The sequence below is a fragment of the Danio rerio genome, chromosome 16 (assembly GCF_049306965.1).
Source record: "Danio rerio strain Tuebingen ecotype United States chromosome 16, GRCz12tu, whole genome shotgun sequence".
Taxonomy (NCBI): domain Eukaryota; kingdom Metazoa; phylum Chordata; class Actinopteri; order Cypriniformes; family Danionidae; genus Danio; species Danio rerio.
Window position 1 is genome coordinate 51331693 of NC_133191.1, and position 17447 is coordinate 51349139.

At 35.6% G+C, this 17447-nt stretch overlaps 1 protein-coding gene across 7 annotated transcripts in view; it reads left to right on the forward strand.

Annotated features, from left to right (window-relative positions):
- thsd7ab (thrombospondin, type I, domain containing 7Ab) overlaps positions 1-17447 on the forward strand; it is a 346631-nt gene that overhangs the window by 17495 nt on the left and 311689 nt on the right. For 5 of the 7 annotated variants that reach the window (XR_012391315.1, XR_012391314.1, XM_073924512.1 and 2 more), the window contains exon 1: positions 15936-16318. The exons of 1 other annotated variant lie outside the window; for it this stretch is intronic. Coding sequence is in view for 4 of the 6 variants with exons in the window: in XM_073924512.1 (XP_073780613.1) it covers positions 16186-16318 (133 nt within the window). In the remaining 2 variants the exon portion in view is untranslated. Of the gene's footprint in view, positions 1-15935; positions 16319-17447 lie in introns of those variants that run through there. One more of the 7 variants, NM_001423204.1, reaches the window with a different exon arrangement.

A 17447-nucleotide genomic window follows, 5' to 3' on the forward strand; every position in this document is an offset into this window, starting at 1 on the left:
AGACACACATACTAGTTGCTGAGTCTTGTTATACTTTTACTGTGAACATTACAACGTGCTTCTCTTGCCTTGCTTTGCCGTGTTTTGACTCTCGTCTTGTTTATGTATGTAGTCTGCTTCCTGTCTGTACTGACCATTCACCTGTTGTTTGACCACAACTCTGGATTTCCTGTATACATCTGTTTACCCTTGTGTTGATCTTTGCTTACCTGACCATTCTCTGTTCAACCAACTCTGCATTTGGATCCGCACTCCTTTGTCCAGCGTTCCTATCACATTACAGCGACATACTTCGTGGGAATTCTGTGAATTAAACTGCACAATCCAGAAGAATTAATGCTAATCAAAAGAATAAGAGTTGGCTCATCATAAAACAAAAATAAGTGATATTATTTATTTGAAATTTTTGCATTTATGAGGGTAAAGTTCCATTAGAGATGTGACATCTCTGTTAGGGAAGTGATGAATGTAAAATTGCCACTTGTGTGACTTTGGTAAATCCAATATAATTGTTTGAAAATATTGACAGAGACATTTGTGAGAAATTTGACAGTACTGTAACATACTAGCCTAAGCAAACAACATAGAAAGAGTCTCACCATTTTTGGTGAAAGCAGTTTTTTTTTCATGGGAAGGTTGACATTTGCATGGGATTGCTCAGCAATATGCATGAAGTAATCTTTTGGTGAATGCTGGAAGGCTTTTTCAGTAGCCCACGATCATCTCTTCTTGACCTTTTGACTTCAGCTCAGTTGCGTCAGGTTTGATTAGATTAAACTCATTCCTTTGTTTAGGTTTCCTTTAGGTTTCCTGTAAGCAATAATGCTGAACACAATGGCAAATTCTGCAAGAACGATGAGAAATGGATTAGGACCTGAATCATGTAGATTAATTGGGGGAAAAAACACAGACCTATGAAAGATCTGTCCACAATTTGCAATTCTGCAATGCTGTACATTGTTTACTTTCAAATGCTGGGTATTCATACTTCTAATATATTTTTGGTCATGCAGTTTTAAGCTGTTTGATAATTGATCATCGTAGGATTTTCAGAAGTTTTACTAGTTGACATTTAGCTAAAAAAAAGTAACATTTCCAGAATAAAATCACAGAGGTTGATTTGTGAACCAGAATGAGTAATATTAAAGCCTATTGAATACACAAATTTAAGCCATTTGGGCACATTAAACAAAATATTTGTAGCTTAATGATGAATTGTACATTTATATAATTATTTACTCAAACTGATACATTATTATTGTTGTTATTATTATTATTATTATTATTATTCAATTCATCTTTATTTGTATAGCGCTTTTACAATATAGATTTTGCCAAAGCAGCTTAACATAGAAGATTATATTGAATTTGTCAGTTCAGTTTTTTAGTTTAAGTTCAGTTCAGTTCAGTGTGTGTTAATATTCATTGCTGAGAGTCCAAACACTGAAGAGCAAATCCATCGATGCGCAGCTCTACAAGTCCTGAACTATGCAAGCCAGTGGCAACAGCGGCGAGAAAAAAACTTCACCAATTGGCGAAAGTGAAGAAAAAAAAATTATTATTATTATTTTTATTATAATTATTATACAGTGATTTATTTATTTTTGCTTCTGAATACTGTTTAAATACTGTTCATAAATCATTGTTTATTTGTATCTTTCCTCTGTCTGTTTTTAAATGATATTTTGTGCAAATAAGCTCCCCTGCAGAATATCCCAATCAATCTAAAATTATGAATTCTTTACAAACTGTTTAAGTAATCTTCTTAAATTGCATTTATATCAAAATATATATCGTAGTGAATAAAAATATTGCACGGTCAGTTTTTTCAATGTCGTGCAGCCCTAAACACTATACTTGGGCAATCTAAAGGCTCATACACACCGGGGCGCTTTTCGTTCGCCTTTATCATCTGTGTTTTTCGAGAAGTTTTCCCGATTCAAACCCAAGCGATTTTCCAGCTCTTCTGCATTGAGCAGAAGAATATGCTAAATCACTTCTTGTTGTTTTCGTTCTGGCTTGTTGTGTAAGCGAATGACTTTTCTCTGTAAACTTATAGCGTTCAGCTGCGTGTCTAGCTCCGCCTTGTGGTGCACTTTCTTGTGTTTGGTAACACAAGAAAGGGTGCCGAAAAAGTGGTTTGGTTACAGTTTGGTTCGGTACGCCTTTTGACAGTGGAAACGGCCATAAAACCGTACCAAACTGAACCATACCATACCACTCAGTGCAAACGGCCCATAAGGTAGCGTTTAGAAAAAACAAAACAGCTATAAAGAACCACGACAGAGAGGAACATTAAAACCTAAGGAAATATTATTGCGGAGCAACACAAACAGAACACAGAAGTATAATGCGCGACTATGCGCAAGACAGGTGCTGTGGGTCCAATCACTTAATGCAGAAGTATAAACCAGCCCTAAGGCTTTTCACTTCCGGAATGCTAGCTGGCAGTAGGTTATGTATGTTATGTTCCTCTATATTGTGCTTCTTCACAGGTGTTTTGTTTTTTCTGAATGCTACCTTAATGTAAAAGTAGCTCAAACTCTCTCATTCAGAGGCGGGAACCAGTGGAAGTGCAACAACATTAACCATAAGGTGAACACAAAACATCTAGGGCTCCTACATGGGACTCAACACTTGTAAGCACTCACTCCATCTGGCTTGCAGCTATCAGCACCGCCTACACTCGTCAGCGATACCAAGCCGACCAATCACAGAGCTTGCGCTACGTGTCGATGCGATGTGTAGTTACATATTTTGTGAGGTTTTTGTCAGCTATGTTGAGGTCTATGCAACTGAAGGCTGTGCCGGACCATACACGTGCGCTTGATGCAGAAGTATAAATCAGCCTTAATTCAAATCAAGAACTTTTTTAAAAAATAAATCTGTTTTTGCAAAAATTAGAAAGATTTACTTCATGACTCTTAAAAAGTGGATTAAACTGGAGCACAAATGTAGAAACAAAGCAAATCCATAAAAAAAAGAATGCAGTTCATTATGCACTGATGTCTTTGTAATACAGTAGGTGCATTTAAAGTAGCATTTGTTGTTTTTGCCTAATTGAAATTACATGTTTCTGTCCAAAGTTGTGAATTTTATGTGTATGCAAAATTGCAATCTCTTTTAAAACATTGTCAAATAAACCACAGTTTCCATCCCATGTGTTCAAGTGAACATAATCTTCCCTTTCCGGAAAGTGATGCAAAGCCCTAGCAATAAAGTAGCGAAACATTGCATCTGGGAAAGCTTTTGTCTTCTTTTCTCCTTATGATAAACTACTTGCTCTATAGGGATTGCAGTAACAAAATGGTGCCACATAATCTTGCATTCTATACCTGATGATTGTTAACATCATTTTATGAGACCGTTCTGGCATATAATTATACCAAATCATTCTGATGACAGGTAATTCAGAGTAACAATATTTTAGATGGTGTGCAGTGAGATTTTAATATCCAATGTTTAATCCAATCATTTGATCGACTGAGTCACGTGAGGTTTTTTTGTTTTGTTATGTAAGCAGGATTTCATTTGCTTTCTCCATCACAGTTTAAGCATGTTTTTTTACCGAATAACTATTCCACACAATTAATTAAACTGTTCCACACAATTAATTCATGTTGTACCAACACAAATCAATTAAATGTGCAGTAGGTGATTGTCTTCAGAAGTATTTTTTGTTGTGCTGGTTGAAAGCCTCTTCACATTCCAATAGTACTGATTAAAGTAAATGTATATGTATTTTTATTTAGTTTAACAACAAAACATCAGTAAATAGCGTCATTTTGCTTATTTGATGCTTTTTCTGATGTTTCATTTTCCATAATAAAAGGAATAATCAAATAAACGGATGGTACACAAACCCAGATCACCTGCTGCACCTTTAAGTTCACTATTAGCATTTATATGGATTGAACATAAAAAAATTTAGTTGTCTCAAAATCAGTTTCAGCTCATTAAAATTAAGCAGTGTGAACAAGCAGCAAAAATTATTTTCATTCTCAGAGTTCATGCATGTTTCAATGTTTTTGTGCGATATTTCAAAATTTGCATGAAAATGTGTGCGGAAACATTGCACTTGTTATTGTGATGCATTTTAATTATTCTTTTTTAGTTCTAATTGTCCTTGAGTCTAGAAATAAGACCCGATTGATTGATTGCTCGTGACAAACACACCGCAATCTCCTTTAAATACAACCAACGGCTAAACTCTCTAACAAAGTGATTAGTGCGGTCCATCCCCATGCTGGCACAGGCTGTGTGATTTGCTGCCACTCAGGCACAGGTTGACTGCAGTGTTGAGTGAACATTAGCACTGACCGGGGCAGCTTCTGCTTGAGCGGCTTCACTCACGGCCTGTCTAACCACTAGAGTGGAAGAGTAAGATCTCCTGCTGGGTTCAACTGTCATTCATAAAAAAAAGACCAACCTCTGCCCTGGTTTTGACTTCCAGACACATTTTTAATGAATGAGCTACTTTATGTGGCACTTTTTTAGTTCTGCACAGCTTCTTGGATAATATTCTAGCATCGGAACTAGGGCTGAATGATTTTGGAAAAATCGAACATTGCTTTATTTTGTTGTTATGCGATTATATACCCACCGGCCACTTTATTAGGTACACCTTACTAGTACCCAGTTGGACCCACTTTTGCCTTCAGAACTGCCTTAATCCTTCATGGCATAGATTCAACAAGGTATGGAAAATATTCCTCAGAGATTTTGGTCCATATTGACATGATAGCATCACGCAGTTGCTGCAGATTTGTCAGCTGCACATCCATGATGCAAATCTCCTGTTCCACCACATCCCAAAGGTGCTCTATTGGATTGAGACCTGGTGAACGAGGAGGCCATTTGAGTACAGTGAACTCATTGTCATGTTCAAGAAACCAGTCTGAAATGATTCGCGCTTTGACATGGTGTGTTATCCTGCTGGAAGTAGCCATTAAAAGATGTAGTGTAAATGTAACATACTGTATTGTGCATTTAGTTCTTTTTTCAAAAGATGCATCATAATGGGCGTGGAGCTCTGCGAGCAAAGGGCAGGAGTGGGCATGGCCAGCACTTAAAACACTTTTATCTCACAAATTTCAGTATGCACATTTAAAAAGGTCATGTGATTTTGTTATAAGAGATTATGTGATGATAAAAATGTGTGTGAATGGACAAACCAGCAGGCTGAGCACACTGTACAACATCTGAAATGTTGTTTTAGTCATTCTAAAATGCCTGAACCTTTTTAATATTAGTGTTGTTATATTATTAATGACCTCCAGAATCAAGAGCGTCTGTGGTCCGCGTATCACATCTTCAAACGCCACCGCACGTTCACTGCTTGTCAGGATTGCCTTCTAAGGCGCAAGTCATTTATTAAATAAAGAAAACACTCACGCAGTTTCACCTACTGCAGCAAATTCCATTTTTACTGTTGATATTTGCCGCTAGTTAGGTAGAAACTATTTTGTTCGCTTTGACTCGTTGGATGGAAACAGCTTTATTCGCAGGTCTTTATGCGATATTCCAGTTTTGCGCATAAAGTTAATTCGCATTTTTGGATGGAAACATAGCTAATGTTGGAAGCTGGTATACATTAACTTGCATAGTTCCATAAATTACTGTGGAGGTCAATGAGTCCCAGCAACCAGAATAAAAAAAAATGTAGCCAAATGTTGTGTTCAACAGAATAAAGAAACTCAAACAGGTTCTAAACAAGTGAATAAATGACAGAATTCTAATTTTTGGGTGAACTGTTCCTTTAAGCGTAGCTCTTCTGATCAATGTATTCAGAGGAATAGCTCACTCCTAAATGATGATCTGATTATTATTTCCTTGTAAATAAAATATGGCTTGGATAAGTGACAGCTAATATATTTGGGTCTTTTTCTGTTTTTAAGTAATTGGCAGGAGTTAATGTGTCCCATGATCAAGCAGCTGTTGTATTTAAGATGAGTTTATCAGAGAATATTTGTTAATGCATTTTTATAATCAATATACTTAAGATGAGTTTATCAGAGAATATTTATTATTAAATTCTTATAATTATATTTAAGATGAGTTTATCAGAGAATATTTATTATTAAATTCTTATAATAATATTTAAGATGAGTTTATCAGAGAATATTTATTATTAAATTCTTATAACAATTATATTTAAGGTGAGTTTATCAGAGAATATTTATTTTTAAATTCTTAGAATAATTATATTAAAGGTGAGCTTTTCAGAGAATATTTAATATTAAATTCTTATAATAATGATATTTAAGGTGAGTTTATCAGAGAACATTTAGTATTAAATTCTTATAATTAATATATTTAAGGTGAGTTTATCAGAGAATATTTATTATTAAATTCTAATTATTATTAAATAAACTTTTTTATTTTTAATGTTGCAATTATGTTGATGTGACAACTTTTGTGTTACAAACACTGTTTTTTTTAAGTGAATAAAATGGTAACATGATTTAAGAATTATGCATTTCTTCAATAATTTGTGAATTTATTATGATTTGTTTTGTGTATTTTAATGATGATTTGTGAATCATAAATGTAAGGTATTGTACTGGGTAATAACTTATTACTTGTGATGTAATGTAGTACTTGCCTTAAATTGCATTTTAAAATGGTAATAATGAGATTACTATAATTTTTCTTACTGGATTGCTTGATTGCAGGTCATTCACACAATGACAGTAAATGGTCATATTTACAATAAGGTCTCAATAGAAGATTTCCATACCAACATGAACTAATAATAAACAATACTCATACAGCATTTACTTATCATAGTTCAGCATTTTACTAATACATTATTAAAATCCAACTCCAGTTAATGCACTGTGGGTTAACATAAGCAATGAACAACTTTATTTTGTTTGTTTGTTTGCTTTATTTATAGAGCACATTTAAAAACAACAGATGTTGACCAAAGTGCTTTACAAAACGACCAGCATACAAAATCTATACCTATGTATAAAAATTGTGCAAAATATATAAAACAGATTAAAATTAATTAATTACAATCAAAGGCAAGAGACAGAAGGTGATTTTTTAGATGAGACTTAAAAGCACCAAGTGAAGAACATGACCGGATCTGTAAAGGCAGACCATTCCACAGTCGGGGGGCTGCAGCAGAAAAAGCCCTGTCACCTCTTGATTTCAACCGCGTTTTGGGGACAACTAGCTGAAACGTGTTTTCAGACCTGATTGGCCTCAATGAAGTGTGCCAGTGAAGAAGCTCAGAGATGTATATCGGTGCCAGACCATTCAAACTTTTAAAAACTAGTAGCAATAACTTATATTGAATTCTAAATTGGACTGGGAGCCAGTGAAGAGACAATAAAGCTGGTGAGATACTTTCATTACCGAACATTAAAAAGGATGGATAAATACTGTAATAAATGGATTGTTCATTGTTTGTTCAGATTAGTAAATACAAATACAAATATTAATATTAACTAACTTTATTGTTAATTGTTACCCAGTAAATAATTTATTGATAACTACAATTGATTTATTTATTTATTTCTCCTTTTCATTTTCTTAAAAATTGTTTTTAACAGTCATAAAATAAAATGTATATATATATATATATATATATATATATATATATATATATATATATATATATATATATATATATATATATATATATATATATTATTTTTTTTTTTTCCCAACAACAAAAGTGTGGCTAGTGAAAATGGCGAGTGCCTAGTAATGTTGGAAAACTACTAGACACAGTGGCTGGTGATCAAAAAAGTTAATGTGAAGCCCTGGTGACGATCAGTGGCGCCTGCAGCCGTACGGCTGTACGCACTGTGCATACCTACCATGAGAGGGCGGGAATTAATGCTGCTTTTTATTTATTTATTTATTTGTGACATCATTTAAATTGATTATTAAACAGTGTACACTACAGCTGCCTGCTTTCCCACTATCATGCCAAATCGTTCTGAGAACACTTCGGTACGGTTACGGTTGTTTCTCCACTGGGCCTGGAACGGCGCGTCACGTTTACAAACAGTTCTCGGCCTAGAATTCTTAGCACAGAGACAACCTTGCTGAACTGTGTGGACCGATTCTGTGTTGACGTCGCGGCTCTGTTGCAAGCTACCACAGCTGGCTCAGCGGAAGCGCGCTAGTAAACACATTTAAAATATGATACAGGTCTAAACCATACAGTTTTTAACAGAGTTTTAAGCAGCAATCTCTGGCAGAGAATCACTTGCCCACCACATTGTTACGAGCATATTTTATTTAGTAACATTTCATTGACTTGAAATAACCATGTATAATAAAAATGACTAACCCGTCCTCTAAAATCTTAAAATAATAAAATAGCCTACTGTTTATGCGTGACTGCTTGATTAATTTGATTGACATGCTAGGCAATGAGACCTTTACTTTGCCTGACTGAATGTGAGTTTGCTTGCAGCGCTGCATTTGGTGGTACAAAACTCGCTCTGATCCGGGAGAGAACTTTACCAACATCTACATCCGCTGCTGAAAAACTTTTTTCCTGTTGCGCATCCAATAAAGATACGCTTAACATCATCGATGTCTACACAATCCTATAGCTACATCTCATGAAACACAAACTTGCAGACTCTTTGAACAACGAGGAAATAACTGCACTTCAGTCACTTGTTTTGTAATGTAATGCTGGTGCTATACCTGAAGGACGGTTACGGCGTGTTGTAGTAGGATGTCTCCGGAGAAAGTCAAATCTTTCTTTACTTTTTTATAGAATTTAGTTTGAAAGCTTTAATGGCACTGTAGCTGTCCAAGGTTCTGTTCTGTATGATTTAAATTATAGCCTATATATGCACAAATAAGCAAGTCAAATTGACGAATAAATAAAATAAATATGGATTCTTAAATGTTGCTATTGCTTCTACTTAAATTATAATAATAATAATAATAATAATAATAATAATAATAATATGTTTAATAAAAAAAAGAGCAATTAAAAAAATGATTCAGTTAAATATAAGTTGGACATTTACGGGGCTATGTAACATGTTTCAGTGTTTGTTTGTTTTTAATTATCTGTGATCTTTAATACATACTGGGTAGCTACGCAAACCATTTCTAAAATGTCAAGCAGGAATTTGTCAATAAAATATTCAAAATAACAAAAATAAAATCATAAGAATACAATTTCTAAATTGTATAAAAAAATATTTATTTTTATTTCACTGTATGCATTCGTTATTTAATGTTTAAATACTAAAATAACAGCCATTGGAAGGGGGAGGGACGTTGCTGGACTTGTGCGTACCTTAAAATAAAATCCTACAGGCGCCCCTGGTGACGATGTTAGTGGGTGTCAAAATTTAAGTGTACCTTTTTGCTTATATCTTATTTCTCATCATCATAAACTAAAACAACAAGGTATGACAGCTGAGTGTAATTTGGGGGACTCTTTTGGTCTGTTTAGAAAATTTGCCATGTGAAAGCGAACCACACCAGGAATAAAAATACAAATTGCAACAATTTGAATCCATGTTTTTGAACAAAACAGTCAATCTACAGGTGTGATAGCACATTAAGACTAGTTTGTTACTTTTGTTGTTCAATGATTTTTTTTTCAGCAGCACATACAGTATATGATTGGTCTAGATTTAGAACTGAGCATCTAAAAACAGTGTCTTGATATATTATGTAACTTTCCCTGTAATCAAGCTTCCTGCATGCTTTTCCACCGAAATGCATTGGTTGATACCCAAGTTCAAGTGACAACCAATACAAAGCGAACTCTGGTGTCATTCAGAGTCTGAAGTATTAGTGTGAAAGTGTCTTGAGTCCTGAGTCTCACACGCTGATGTCTAGTCCGCTCTCATGCCCGTATTTGCCACTCAAGATCACGACCTGATCTATTGAGCTTAGGAAAGTGGATTAACAAGACGGTCATTAAGCTTTAGTGATCTCTGCTGGCGGAATGACATCACAATCTGTTAACTGACGGTGTACTCAGAATGCGATTGAGTATCGAGTACTGAGAATCTAGTATGCTGGTTATAGTAGGACTGTGTGGTCAGTCATTTCATAATGGTATTTGCTGGCATGGTTTAAAATATTATGAAAACCATATAGAATTTGAAAATGTGCTTTAGTATTTAAACATTGGAAACATTTGAAGAACAATTCTGCATCCCATTGGAATTAGGGCTGCACAATATGTTGTTTCAGTATCGATATCGCAATGTTTGTGTCCGCAATCGTAGGATATGCAATGAGTTGAATTGAATTGAATTGAGAATCCATAAGAATTGTGGAGTCATTAACCTTACATTTACTTGTATGTGTTATAAAGGCATTTCAAGAGAGGGTAAAGCATTCTTTAATGAAGAATAATTTGACTGAATTATTATTAAAGGGGTGGTCCAGAATGTTATTTTTAAGGCTTGGTTGTGTTAATAAGATGCAAAGCAATGTGTGCTCATGTTTAACTTGAAGGAAATCGTGTTATTTTTTCATAAATCTCACTTTGATTATACACAGCTACTCAGCTAACATGAAAACGACTGTCATATTTCCTAGTTTCTCTAAAAGGCCCACCCTCAAGTGACTCTGATTGGTCATCATCATAATATGCTGTGATTCGCCGATCGGCTCCACGTCACGCCCTGACAAGCACGCGCGTTTTGTGTAAACAGTCAGTCAGTCAGTCAGTCAGTCAGTCAACACGTGTCTGTAACGAGTGAAAATGGGATGCGGCTCCTTTAACTGTTTCTGTGCCTTTTAGTGTGTTTATGCGTGTATACGATGAAGTATCTGTAACACGAGAAGCGCATGTGCGCGGGAGAGATTTTTATTGTTCTTTTTCTCTCATGCTCGGATTAAGTTATTTTCTATGGTGACAGAATAAAGCACAAGATGTGAGATGAGACCTTTGTGAGCCTGGATTGATTTGTTTTTGATGTTACACTCCAGTTGGGAAATCATTGCTGTATTTTTTTTAAATCAACGCGTTACAGGACGTCTTTCATGCATATGCGGAATATGCCTGTGTAAGTAACATGAATCGTTCACATATCTTTTGCGACTTTATTGTCCGAGTTGTAAAACGCATAGCAAAGCTGCCTATAGAGAGAAACTCTGCCGTCTCCCACAGAGAGACGCAGGTGCTGGCCAAGAGAGCGTGTATGTGTATGTGTGTGTGTGCGTTTACAGCCGTTTGATAAATATAGATTTGTAACGTTAGCTAAGTCGTTAGCGGTTACCATAATTTCCCGTTGTTTACATCTTTGCTACAACACACCGTTAAAGTTAGACACTGTACATGTCATGATCAATTTTAACAAATAAAAACACTTACAGGTCATGACTCAGAGTTCACAGCGTCTCCTTGCTCCATCTTTGAGGAGATTTTAACTGAATCCAGCACTGAACTGGGAGAGATTCTGGAAGCTGTGTTTTGTCAAATCATGCTTGCTATGTATTTTATAGTTCTCTGGAACATAATTAATATTGAACTGTAAGCACTTCTGTGTTTGGGTCGTGTCATTTGGAAGCCCAACAACAGAAACAGAACAGCTATGTGGAAACAGCAGGATGGCATTTCTCCCTCTGCAGTAACGTTACAGCGCCTCTGGCCACGGCCTTTACCTGCGCAGTGTGGGATGCGCAATAACGAACTTTTGTGATCTCACAGGGGGCGGAAGTATTTTTTGTAGTCCCCAAAATTCGTTAATTGTAGGCGTTGCTAAGCTAACTCTGTACAAATCAAGGTCTCCCTTTGCATTAAACTTTGAATATTTTACATTTAGAGATGCTGTTTATGTTCACACAGCTACATTACACATCAACTGAAGTTTAAAATATAATATCGTAGTGGACCACCCCTTTAAAATGAAGACTATACAGTACTATTTGACTCTGTTTAAAAGCACTGTTTAATTGACTTTTTCTTTACTCTATTGTAATTATTCTTGCTTGCAATTTGTTTATTATTTTTATACATGATTCACACCCTTATAAAATCACCCCAATCAATATAAATTCATTATTATCTATAGAAATTGACCTTTAAGGTATGAAATGCAGGCAACCGCATTTTACAGTTTATGACTCATTTTTAATTGTGTAAATCTTTTCTTTTTCTGTATTTGGCCAATTGTGTGATTGGCAAAAATAAGCATGACACCAAAATAATCGCTACATTGTTCATAAAATATCCCGGAAAAGATTAAGGCCCAATCTCAATTCTACCCCTTAGCCCTTTCCCTTAGGAGTGTCCCAATTCTCGTTAGCTTGAAGGCGTAGGGCTGAGGGGAAGGGGTAGATACCCCATTCAAACGGAGATTTTTCAGGGCCACACTCAAAACCAAGGGGTAAGAAAATTTCCCAGAATACATCAGCCACAATGGCAGGATAGCTGCACCCGGTGTTTTTTTTTTTTTTGTCATTATTATGAATTTTTACAACAAACAAGCATATGTTTTAATATATTCATAACTGCATTCATGTTTTATAGTCATGCTTTAAAAAAAACCCCACCAAAATAAAAAATATAAAACGCTAAATTTCTCTAACTACAATCCCTAAAAATAACTCCTGCATAGCAGTCCCACAACATTCTGTCACTTGATGACACTCGAATACCCTGTCAGAGAAGTCTAGTGGCTGGCAATGAGCTTTTTACAGTGTCTGGTATAATGCTGATGTTGTCTTCTTGTGTTTACATAGATGAATATGGCCAATAAATGCACAGTATTGCCAGTAAATATCTTATTGCCACATAATACCGTTGCCTTCAGTGATTTCTTAAAAATAAATATAAAACAATAACACAACTGGTATCACTACAGCATTCGCGATCATTGATCTCTTATAAAGTAAGAGATTTTGATGACATATGATTACGTGTGCAGGTGTAATAGTGCTGTCCCATTTCTTAGGGGTAAATTTTGAAACCCTTCCCCTTCACACTCTTTTTCAAGGGCCAGGAGGAAGAAGACGAGGTAGGGGTAAAAACATAGAATTGGGGTTGGGCCTAAGAATCATGTCAGTTTTGGTTTTATGCTTTTAGCTTAGTTTTATCTGAGAACATCTCCACTGTAGAACTGTAATCTTTCATTAATACTGCATTTATTATTTTCTTCTTTCATTTGTAAAATGCATAAAACGACTACGTTTAACCCATTTGCTTCCTTAATGTGATGCATTTGAGAGTGAAATTATTTAGTTTTAATTGGTTCTTTGGTATATTCGTCCAAAGGGAAATTACAGCTCGGGTGATTCTCAAAAAACTATTTTATTCCAATCCATGTGCGCAAAGATGATATAATTTATATTGCAATTGCATTAATTAAGTGTAAAGTCCACCTTGGTGTTGTAAACAAAAATAATAGTATATGCTAATCAAGTATTGCATTTTGAAAAACAAACAAAAAAAATTGCAAACAAAACTTTTTCACCAAAATAACCTGTACATTGTTCATAAAACAACCAGAAACACATTAAAGGGCACCTATTTGACCCCTTTTACAAGTTGTAAGATAAGCCTCTGGTGTCTCCAGAATGTTTCTGTAAAGTTTCTGCTCAAAATACCCATCAGATTATTTATTAAACAATGTAGAATCTGCCCATTTTGGTGTCTGAGGACAATGTAGCTGTTTTTGTAGCTTGTGGCTTTAAATGCAAATGAGCTGCTTCTTCCAATCCACCGTTCTGGCACGCAAGTCTGTTTCTCATGCGTTATGTCAGATAAACAGCCGTCAGTGATAGAGACAGAAACGGATGAAACTGTTTTCTCTGACAGACAAAATTTAGCCTTGTTTTAGCCAAGAAGACAATGTTTAGACGTCTATTAGATATCTTTTAAAAACAATAAATGCTTGCTGGGTATTTACATTGCTTTCTTAAAGTGATGCATTTTAGAGTAAAATCCTTTGGTTTTATTGGTTCTCTGCTATATTTGTAGATATGGAAATTACAGCTCAGGTGATTCTCAAAAAACTATTCCAATCTAATTTGCAAAAATGATGCCATTTACATTGCAAATGCATCAACTAATTTTACAGTGCACCTTGGTATTATGAACAAAAATATTAGATGATGCAAATCAAGTACTGCATTTTGAAGAAAAATGGCAAACAAATGTTTTATATTACTAAAATAACCTGCACATTGTTCATAAAACATCCTGGAACACATTGAAGGGCATCTTGTTTACCCCCTTTTACAAGATGTAACAGGACTTTGGTGTCTGCAGAATGTGTCTGTAAAGTTTCAGCTCAAAACACAAATCTGATTATTATTATTATTATTATTATTATTATTATTATATAATGTAGAATCTGCCCATTTTGGTGTCTGAGCATAATGTAGCTATTTTCGTTGCCTGTGCTTTAAATGCAAAAGAGCTGCTTCACCCCTGCCTGTTACGCATTCGTTATGTCAGATAAACAGCAGTCAGGGATAGACACAGATGAAACTAAAATAAGGTGATGTCTATTACATTTTCACTGACAGCCCAAATTTAGCTTTGTTTTAGCCAAGACAACAATGTTTAGATGTCTATTACTTATCCTTATAGGTACACAATCCACTTTAAATAAATCACATAGCTTTTCCATTGCAACAGATGATTCTGTCATTACCCCCTCCCCTCAGGTTAAGAGTCTGGGGGTCATCTTCGACAGCACCCTTTCATCCAGTGCACATGTTAATAATGTCGCCCGGTCCACCTATTTCCACCTTCGAAATATAAATCGTCAGCTGCCATTCTTGTTCATAGTTTAGTCACATCCTGTTAGATTACTGTAATTTCCTTCTGTTTGGCCTCCCTAAAAAACTCTTCATAAATTACAACTGGTACAAAACGCTGCAGCCCGCATTATCACAAAAACTCCCTCTGTCACATCACACCCATTCTACAACAGCTTCACTGGCTTCCCATCCTTTTCAGAATTAATTATAAAATACTTCTTCTCACTTTAAAAGCCATCCACGATCTTGCTCCTCCATACCTTGCTAGTGTTGATCATATTGCCACACCTTCTCGAACACTCAGGCCTTCTTCTTCCATTCACCTCACTGTTCCCTCTGTCCGCCTTGTCACCATGGGGAGCAGATCTTTCAGCCAATCTGCTCCTCAGCTTTGGAATTCACTCCCTCCTGATCTCCCTAATTTAGACTCTCTTTCTCAATTTAAATCCAAACTCAAAACACATCTGTTTAGAACAGCTTATTCACTTTAACCTGACTGCATTTTTAAAGTTTGTATTGTTTTCTATTGACTTTTATTGTGTTTTTAATTGAATTGATTGTTTTAGCTGTCCTGTACGGTGACCTTGATTGTCATGAAAGGCGCCTTTAAATAAAATGCATTATTATTATTATTATTATTATTATTATTATTATTATTATTACACATCTATTAGACATCTTTTAAAAACAAAACATGCTTGCTGGGAATTTACGTTGCACATGCATAAACCAATTGTACAGACTCCATTGTTAATAGCTCAAGATGCATAGCAAGTTTTGCATTTTGAAGACAAATCACAATCAAACTTTTTATTTCACCAAAATATGCACCAAAATAGATCTGTGCATACACAAGCCTATCCAGAATTTGCTTCTTGAGCATTTAGTTTGACATGCCACTTTCTTCATCGTGCATTGTTCGCATTTTGACCTCCTCGACACATCTCAAGAGAATCCTAAATGCTCCATTTTCATCATTTGCTCAGCTTCATTCAACTCCAGTTCCTTAATACGAGGACACAGTGAATGTGCAATATGCAGTTCATAAATCTCCCTCCCTCCCTCCCTTAGCGACAGCACTCGCCTCTTATCTTGTCTTCTTTAGCGTCACAGGAGCATGGCGAAGGAGCGTCCTTGTGCCCTAAGCTGGAGAGCGAGCGAGCGACTGAGAGAGAGAGAGAGAGAGTTAGAGAGAGAGGGAGGGGAGATGCGGCGTCAGTCAGCTGCAGTAGGCAGAGGACAGCAGTAGCAGCACTGCCTGCCGCTCTCTATTGTTCAGCAAGAACATTTTCCTTCTCGCTCCAATTAAAACGAGGAGCAGAAGACGAGGAGATCCAACACACGCAGCATTCCTTTGGGGGGGCACTACCTGAAGACGCTTGCAAACTCCTTCAAGTTCCTTCTCTGCTCTCGTCTGGGGTTTCTTTTCATCTGGAGCCGGTGGATTTTACCCGACTCTGGGGAGCCATGGGACTTGGGGTTAGGGGTGCAAGGACAGCGTTCCTGTGTTTGTGGAGGTTATTTTATCTGCTCTGTGGAATCTGGACCGCTTGCTCCCAAACCACGGGAGATGGGAAGTCGCTGTACTTCTGGGAAACAGGTACACGTTTTGGCTATTTCTAGTTCTTTGATGGATGGGGAAGGTTTTTTTTTTTTTAGATGTCCCGCTGGTTGTTTGAAAGTTGCATTGCGATTTTTCTGTTGTTTTATGATCAAAACAAGAAGTCGAGGTCTTTTCTGTGTGCACTTCAAAACAGATCTGCGGAGAGAGCGTGTGAATTATTTCTCATCATCCTAATTTCTGATTCTCAAAGTCTGCACAGTGGAGAACGTGTCCCCGTTTCTGCACAGTAGGCTGTCTCCCTCTTTTCCCAAGCCGATTGTTCGATTTCTTGTGCTAGATAACAGCCGTATTATTATTGTAATGCAATCTGACAAATGGAAGGAGCTGCGAGATGAAAAGCGATGGAAGTTATTCGAGATTTGATTGCAATGCCTGGCTTGTTTTGCAATCACATCTTCTATGCACAAATATTTAAAAAGTAAAAATGGAAAAAAATATTATATATGTTATTTTAAATATACATATACGTGTATGCATGCATTTCAAAATGTTATAATCAGTAATTGCTGTCTAAATTGTTGTAATAGCAGTGTACTTAAGGGGATAGTTCACCCAAATATTTAAATTCTGTCAATATTTACTCACAATTTACTGGTTTCAGACCAGTTTAAGTTTATTTCTTCTGTTGAACACATACAAATAGATATTTTGAAGAATGTTTTAAAACTGTAACAATTGAATTACATATTATTTGTTTTTCTTAATATGCAAGTCAATGGTTCGGGTTTCCAACATTCTTCAAAATATCTATTTTTAGTCACCGATTGCAGGTTTTCAACATTCTTCATACTACCTTTTTTTAAAGTCAATGATTACAGGTTTTTTTTAACATTCTTCAAACTATCTATTTTTCAGTGAATGATTACTGGTTTCCAACATTCTACAAAATATCCATTTTTTAGTCAATAGTTACAGGTTTCCAACATTCAAAATAAATATTTTTTTCTCAATGATTACAGGTTTTCAACATTCTTCAAAACATGTATTTTTAATCAATGATTACAGGTTTTCAACATTCTTCAAATATACATTTTTTAATTAATGATTACAGGTTTCCAACAAACATTCAAAATATCTATATTTTAGTCAATGATTACAGGTTTTC